Here is an 8,377-nt window from a genome sequence, read left to right on the forward strand (position 1 = left end):
GGGCTGGGCATGGCGCTGAGCGAGGCGGCGCGGCTGCGGGCCGAGGTGGGCCGTCAGGAGCAGGAGCTGCGGGTGCTGCGCGAGCGGCTGGCCCGGGTCGAGGCTGAGGAGAGCGGCCCGGGGCTGGAGGCCGAGCTGCCCCCGCTGCCGGCCCGGGCCGCCCTGAGCGCGGCCGAGATCGCACGCTACAGCCGGCAGCTGGTGCTGCCGCAGCTGGGGGTGCGAGGGCAGCTGCGCCTGGCCTCCTGCTCCGTGCTGGTGGTGGGCTGCGGCGGGCTGGGCTGCCCCCTGGCCCAGTACTTGGCGGCAGCGGGCGTGGGGCGCCTGGGGCTGCTGGACCATGACGTGGTTGAGACGAGCAACCTGCAGCGCCAGGTGCTGCACGACGAGGCGGCATGGGGCACCCCCAAGGCCTTCTCGGCCGCAGCTGCGGTGCGGCGCCTCAACTCGGCGGTGCAGTGCGTGCCCTACCCCGCAGCGCTGGGTCCTGCCACTGCCCTGCAGCTGGTGCGGCAGTATGACGTGGTGGCCGACTGCTCCGACAACGTCCCCACGCGCTACCTGGTCAGCGATGCCTGTGTGCTGGCGGGGAAGCCTCTGGTGTCGGCCAGCGCCCTGCGCCTGGAGGGGCAGCTGGTCGTGTACAACCACAATGGGGGGCCCTGCTACCGCTGTCTCTTCCCCACGCCGCCCCCGCCGGAGACGGTGACCAACTGCGCCGATGGCGGGGTGCTGGGCGTGGTGCCGGGTATCCTGGGCTGTCTCCAGGCCCTGGAGGTGCTGAAGATCGCGGCAGGAATAGGCTCCTGCTTCAGCCAGTGCATGCTGGTCTTCGATGCCCTGGAAGGCCAATTCCGCAACATCAAGTTGAGACCAAAGAAAAGGGACTGCGCTGTGTGCGGGGACCATCCCACCATTACTGCCCTGCAGGATTACGAAGCCTTTTGCGGCTCATCTGCCACAGACAACTGTCGAACTCTAAGCCTGTTGCCCAGTGACGACAGGATCTCTGTGGAGGAGTACAAAAAGCTGCTGAATGAGCAAGCCCCTCATGTCCTAATCGATGTTCGTCCCCAAGTAGAAGTGGAGATTTGTTGCCTGGCACATGCCCTCCACGTCCCTTTGAGTAAATTGGAAGAAAAGAATGAAGAGTGCCTGGAAACTTTAGGGAAAATAATCTGTGAAGGAAAACAGAGCGCTAATGGCACAGCAGCTTTCCCTGTCTATGTCATCTGCAAGTTAGGAAATGACTCCCAGAAAGCTGTGCAAATTTTGCAGGCATTTTCTGTCAAGGAATTTGGTTCTTTAGTGGTTAAAGATATCCGAGGAGGGCTCATGGCTTGGGCTACCAAAATTGATCCAACTTTTCCTCAATATTAACAATCCAAATGCAAGAATGGAGAAAGGTCTTAACAGTTTACTGCTATGTTGTTTAGAGTTGCATCTTTTTAGTGCAGTTCTTACACAGCATGGACAAAACAAGGAGAAAATAGCAAATTAACACCCCCACCCCAATTTAAGTGAAGGATTTTATCTTGTGTCTTTTAATCAGAGCTTCTAGAGAAGTTTGGGAATTCCTTTCTTTTTGATAAAACGAATATTTTTACATAAAGGACAATATGCTACTCTGTGCATCTGTGTTGGTCTTTTTTTTTTAATAGCAGCAATGTGATCTAATGAATGTGGAGACAGGAGTTTAAAGACTCTTGAGTAGCAGCTCTAGATCAGATCATCACTGCTGCCTTGTGGCTCCCAAACTGAAAATCTTAACTGACTCTCCACTTACCGGTCTTGTATAAAGGGAGCTAAAATAGTGCTAGCAGTTGTGAATGTCTTACAGTGTTCAAAACTATATTAATACATCCACTGCTTATTGTACCCATGGGGCATGTTGTATTGTTAAACCAATAGTAAGAGAATTATCAAAAAGTGTGTTTGCAGACAGGGACGTGTCAGGCAATTCACTTAATATTTTTTCCCACTTTTTCCATCTATAATCATATGACTTCATAAGTGCAATTATTTTTATTGTTGTCTCAGTTGGAAAGTCAATGTAAGTGTTATGTATTTTATTAAAGACAAATCTCCCCTACAACAGGATGGGAAGCTCAGAGAAACCTTCACAATAACAAAGCCACAGAGGATCATTTCTTTGTACAGTCTGTTCTTGGAGTGCAGCCAAGGGTAAAACTGCAGGTCTCATGACACTTCTGTAGCACCCAGCTTATGCTTAAACCTTTTTTGGCTGCTCTACAGACAGCTTTTAAAAATTGATCTGCAGTTAAATAAGTGGCACCTGAATTCTAAAAAATTATGCTCAATTGACCAGAATCAGTCATATGTATACATAATGATCTGGTTGGGAATAAAAACTTGAAAATTGTTCTCAAAGTATGAAATGCTAATACGGGGTGTTTTGATTCATTCAGTTTATATTTGGGATTCTTTTCTGCATGCATATTTCCTCGATAGCTTTTATAGTCCCTGTTGTCTCTCTACATTTACAGGTGACGCTATGTTCTGAAACTTACTTGGGCATCATTCTTATCTCTTAGGCCAGGAAAAGGAAATGGAGCTCTGTGAAGCTTAAGAAAAACCGTTGCCCAGTTTTGCATATAGAGCTATGTATGGCATGCAGGAAAAAGCCTAGCAGAAAGTGTATGGAAGGTGCCCTGTTGAAAGCTGGGAAGCACTTTCACAAATTATTAGTGCAGGATAAAGAGGAGGTAAGACAGATTAAAGTAATTTATGCTGTTCTTTATTAAATACATAAAGGTCCTAACACTTTATAACATTGAAAAGATTATTAGTAACTTTTCTGTAATGTTAGATTGTATGTCTCCCATGGTGCTGAGTGAGTTTAATTGGCATGGACGGATTATAGTGTGGCTAAATAACTATTCCTGCTGGACTGGGTGGAAAAGTGGGGAGGGAGATAAACAATGCTGATGGGGAGGCATTCTGAGTCCTCGTCACTCTCGTATAGTAATTATCTTTTTATTATTTTAATTAAGGTATGGATTTCCTTTACATTCTGAAGAGGAAAAAAACACTTGTCATGACTAATCTTTGAGCTGCACGGGGGGTCGGGGGGAAATAGTACCAATATAATTAATGGTTGAAAAGGCATATTTTAGTAGAGCAAACTGGAGAACATCCATACCGCCTACTTTATTATAACATGCCGTAGGTCCTAACAATACAAATCTGTATAATCTGTTGCAAGGAAAATGGCTCAATGAATGTTTAAATACAGGGTCAAACTTGCTTTTAAAGTACCATGAAAACATCCAAAACAGATTTTCTACAGGGACCAAGTGATCTTGTTTGTCTAACTGAAGATGCAGTTAGAGTTTGATTTTTTTTTTCCTTTCTTTCTTTTCCAGAGAGTTAGGTGTTTTGTAATATCAGAAAATCCAACCCCTATAGGATGTGTCAGGTCTTGGGAATATAAAAAAAAATCCAAAATCACTCAAAAGCGTGTTGGTAGAAAGGGGAAAATAACCCCAAAGTGGTGACAGTAGTTTTTCCTTGAAACCCAATGTTTTTCTGCTAAATAAACAATTACTTTGATGTTCTCTGTTTAGCTGATAAGGGCAAAGGAATCCTTTTCAGTAATCCAGTGTCAAATGAAACCCACTATTCCTAAAGTTTTAAATGGTAATCTTCATCGGAAAAGTCCTTTCCAAGTCTAAATCTGTTTGTTACTTCCAATACACATCGATACATTAATTCTGCTTCACATCAATAGGTCAATAATTCTGGTTCATTGTAAAACATCTTATCCCATTTATTTCTCAACATGTATGTTAGCAGAAAGTATATGTAAATGTAAAGAATTGCAAGAGAAAATGAGCCATGCTAATATCTACTCAGTTTGAGATGTTTGGATATTTCTGCATTCTGGTGAATAGGAGACCAAAATGAAAATACTTATTGTGCTTTATACTAAGCAGTATCTTACACAAGTTAAGAGCCAGAAGATTGTCTGCAAAAGTCAAGCTATAGATGAATAAAGGACAACCAGGAATGGATGCTATCAGAATTGTGATTGTTGTAGTATCTAATCTTCATTAGCTTCAATAAACTATGCTTAGGAAGGCAGGGGAAAAGTTGTTCCTAAACCTTTTAAACATAGACACCAATTCAGATCTGAAAGAAACAGCTTCTAAAATCTTTTTAATTAAACTGGCTTTTGGGATCAAGGAAGCTGGACATTTCTTAGCTCTCAGGAATTGAGTCCCTGAATTTGTCCAAGAGATAAATCATGGAATATGGAATGAATTTATTTTTAACTCTCCAGTTGTATGTTGAATTGATGTATAGTTTCTCTTGCTATTCATTTGCTTTCCTATATTGCAGTGTATAGTTTTGAAGTGGCATAATTGTATTTGAATTTGATGCTGGATCATCAAGTGGCTGTCCCTGAAAGGGTTGTAAACTTGGTTGTAATCTTAGAAATGGGATTTTGTCATGCAAGTGGTTTGGAAAAATTGTCTGTCTTGCCTGTCTAAGAATAGTAACACATTTCCCTGTAAATATGAGAATGTGTGCACACATCTTTGATAAGGATGGAGCCTCAGAGTATGTGGTGAAAAGTTGCTTCCAGCGAGTTTTAATTTCCACAGCTTTAGGGCTTTGTTATATCTTTGCACGTGTATTCTGGAATCTTTCTTGGAGTGACCAAGTAATCTTTATAGATGCTGATAGAAAGGTTTAATCACTTTTATTTATGTCGTGGACTTTTAGCAGCAATATATGCAGGTCTTTATTTAGCTTCTTATAAATAAAGCCTTCAAGTAGTGCTGAAGTCTCTCTGGAATTGGTCCCAAAAGTGAAGTACCCTAGCAACATCTCAAAGTTAAAACAATTGCTGCTGATGAAAATGTTTTCTGCTTGGTTGCCCCTTGTCCACTATTTCAGCTGATCACACATGCCGTTACTTCCGGGCTCTTCCACAACAGTGAAGGAAGAGTAGAAATTCTTTCTGAAGATTAAGTGAAAAGACAAGAGCAACAATTAAATGAAAGGACTTCTACATCTCTCATTATTGCTTAACATCTTTATATACCAGAATGCATCTTCTGTAGAGGCTGAAGATGCACTCTTGTGTCCCAAGAATCTTAACAATCTGGATTGCCTATGAGATAATGCAGGGAAAATGAACTTTCAGCAAGGGCATGGAGAAAGGACAAATGAATACAGAGTGGGCACATCTACATGTGCATTAATTTGCCTAGTTATTGCACATTAAGTTTAGTACCTGTAATAACAGATGCACAGTAATCAGTGCTACTGCCCAGTAGCACCAGTGCACACCTTTTTAGTGACACTAATGAGCAGTAGACTAATTCTAGTGCACATTAGTGCAATTCTACTGCACATTAGCACAATAGCATGGCTCTGCTGTGACGTGCTAATGCACTGTAGAATTGGTCTACTGCATGTTTAGCATTTTGTGTAGGTGCACCCAGTATAGTGATCATATATAATGCAATATCAAATATATAATATAACATCATGAAATCATAAAATCTTATATATTACATTGCCATTTTCCTTTAATGGAAATGGTGTTGCTTATTAATGGTCATAGGCAATCTTCAGGTAGTTTGGGTTGAAACAGCAAAACCATAATATGTGTTGCCTTATTTAATTATTATCTGGTACATTCTGCTCATCTTTCCATTCCCAGTAGTCCTCCCATTGATTGTGGTTGTTCTGCAATTGTTAACAACTTTCTTCCAGCAGATTAGAAAATGTGGTGAAATACGAAGCCAATCATGTAAGCACTCCTGGTAAAGAAACTGAGGACAGATTTGAGGTATGCTGGCAGGGCAGTGTGACAAGATTTCACTGCTTTATCTATATTGTACTTGATCTGTGGATTAAGCAAGGTTTCGAGTGTTAAGGGGTATCCAGCTTGCATTTTTCATGAATCCTGGATGTAAATTTTAAAAATGGTCTAAAATGTAAATTATTTACCATCCCTATAGAGCTTGATTTTGTGCTACCTGGATGCAAGAAATGTTAGGTCTGTAAATTGCAATTAGGACAGGGAAACAATCAAAGAGCTGTGTAGCTAAGCACTTTATTAAGAAGTTTGAAGGTGACACTTTTGCTTACATCTTCTCACACTCACCAATTTTTTGCTCTCCATCCCTGTTCAGGAGGCTAGAGGTATTCTACCTAATTGAGGTGATTTACCCTTTTTTATCGTGCATAACATCGGTTTGTTTGGGAGTTCAGTAAACTTGCTCCTTGATCGCTCTTTACACAAAGACTCTCAGTGCCACATTTAACCCTCTTCCTTGAAAAGTCTACAGTTATACTTTTTGCCATCCTTCTTTGGCAAACCAGCAACACATGCCAAATTCAGTGTAGGAATTTGATTCGTGACTCAGGCTTTGCTATGCAGAAATTTCATTTTTGCTCATTGGATTGTGTATCAGGTCTTAAAGGGACCGTATGAAGAGGGGAAATAAATGTAACAAATGATTGTGGTGCTTTGTTTTGCTTTGCTTTGCTCAGCATATGGAATGAGACTCATGCTTGAATATAACGGTAGGTCTGGAATTACACAGAAAAGTTTTGAAAGTGTTAGAGTTGGGCTATAATGATTCGCAAAGGGTTTATTGCTGCCTGCTAATTGGAGAGAAATATATGTCTCCACTTCATATCTGGTTCTAATAAATGAAATATATTCCAAGAATGTGCATACATGGGGGTGCCTTTTAACTTTTGTAGTGCATATGTAATTCAAGCACAGTTACTAGAATTTTACAGAGTTTTGCACCTGTTTATACTTAGTTCACAAAATATGTATGAAAACTTAAAATGCTGCCACACTAAACTAAAAGCTTTAAAAAAAATCAATAGCTGGTAAAATTACTTTTTTAATGAGAGCTTCTGCAAATATACAGAAGCTCTGCCTAAGAGAGGTTTTGCTATTCTGGCAGTTCCAGGATACTTTATTTCCCAGTGGTAATTACCTTAACTATTCAGTTGTATGCCAAAAAAGCCCACCCAAATCTTTTATTACTAATAAAAGCTTCCCTGCTGGCTGGAAATAATGGCTCTGATCCAAAAAGCTATGGAATTATCACATATACAGTTACTGAAAGTGTGCGACATCCTCTTCAGATATAACAACGGGAAGTTTCCTTCCCTGATGAGTGTATAAACTCACTTTTTTACCTGAACAATGGTAAGAACTTTTCTAAACACTTCCTTAAGATTTAGAAGGTTGATATGGTCCTGCCAACCAAGAAGTGCTGTCACAAGGCACTCGCACATTCCTGTAACATTAGACTAATAAGCCATCCCAGTTGGCTTTAATAGGACTACTCACAGGCTTCAGGTTATACCTGCACATAGCTTGTTTTTGAAAGAAGGTGTAAGTGAATGTTTGGGACAATGCAAATACATTTTCACTCTTCAAAAGGTGAAGAGCAGCCTCTCTAGTTTCATGTGCTTATTTGAACTTTATCATGTTTTCTAGTCATCTGAGAACAGAGCTGACATGGGTACAAACCAGATCTCTCTTATAGATAAGGAGTCAGGAACCTTAGCAATATAGACACACAAACCTGGAAAGGCTCTTGGAACTGTAATTAACAATAATTAGAAGAAACTACACTGCAAAAGCCAAAATTTCAGCTGCAAATAATTAGGTGCTCCAGCATATTTTGCACTGTACGCAGAAATAGGTTTTATGTGAACCATTACATGTAGAAATGGGTAATTATAGTGGATACTGTTATAAAGTTTGATTGTCATCTCTTGGGGGTTTTTTTGTTTTGTTTTGTTTTTGTTTTGTTTTTTTACGACTAAATGTCAACCACATGTTGATCCAGGGAATGATGAGTTACTAAAATCACCAAGGCCCTAGAAGCATAATACCTATCTTGCAAAGACTAAGCAAGCTTAATAGGTATTTTAATACCAAGGCAAGTCAGTCAAATCTATCTTCTGACCGTCTACAAGTAAGATGCTAATGCATGAATCATAGAATCATAGAAGTCGGGTCGGAAGGGACCTTGTAGATCTTCAAGTCCGACACCCCCCCCCCCCGCCTGGGTTGGGAGAAAAGATTGGACTCAAATGAATCCAGCCAGGTAGTCATCAAGCCTCTTCTTAAAGATCCCTAGGGTAGGAGCCAGCACCACTTCCCTTGGAAGTTGGTTCCAGCTCCTAGCCGCCCTAACTGTGAAGTAGCTGTTGCGGATGTCTAATCTAAATCTACTCTCTAATAATTTGTGTCCATTGTTCCTTGTCATGCCAGGGGGCGCTAGGAAAACAGTGTCTCCCCTAAACCCTTCTGGTCCCCCCTAGTGAGTTTATAGACAGTCACCAGGTCCCCCCTCAGCCTTCTCTT

General features: G+C 41.4%; 1 protein-coding gene across 1 annotated transcript; it reads left to right on the forward strand.

Moving 5' to 3' along the window:
• The first annotated feature begins 9 nt into the window (after positions 1-9).
• On the forward strand, positions 10-7,147 carry MOCS3 (molybdenum cofactor synthesis 3). The gene has a single exon (XM_090064676.1). It carries the CDS (start codon positions 10-12, stop codon positions 1,378-1,380), a length of 1,371 nt encoding a protein of 456 aa, XP_089920802.1. The 3' UTR covers positions 1,381-7,147.
• Positions 7,148-8,377: the final 1,230 nt, after the last annotated feature.

This window comes from Crocodylus siamensis, chromosome 10, assembly GCF_052110815.1.
Source record: "Crocodylus siamensis isolate JL-2025a chromosome 10, ASM5211081v1, whole genome shotgun sequence".
NCBI classification, from domain to species: Eukaryota; Metazoa; Chordata; order Crocodylia; family Crocodylidae; genus Crocodylus; species Crocodylus siamensis.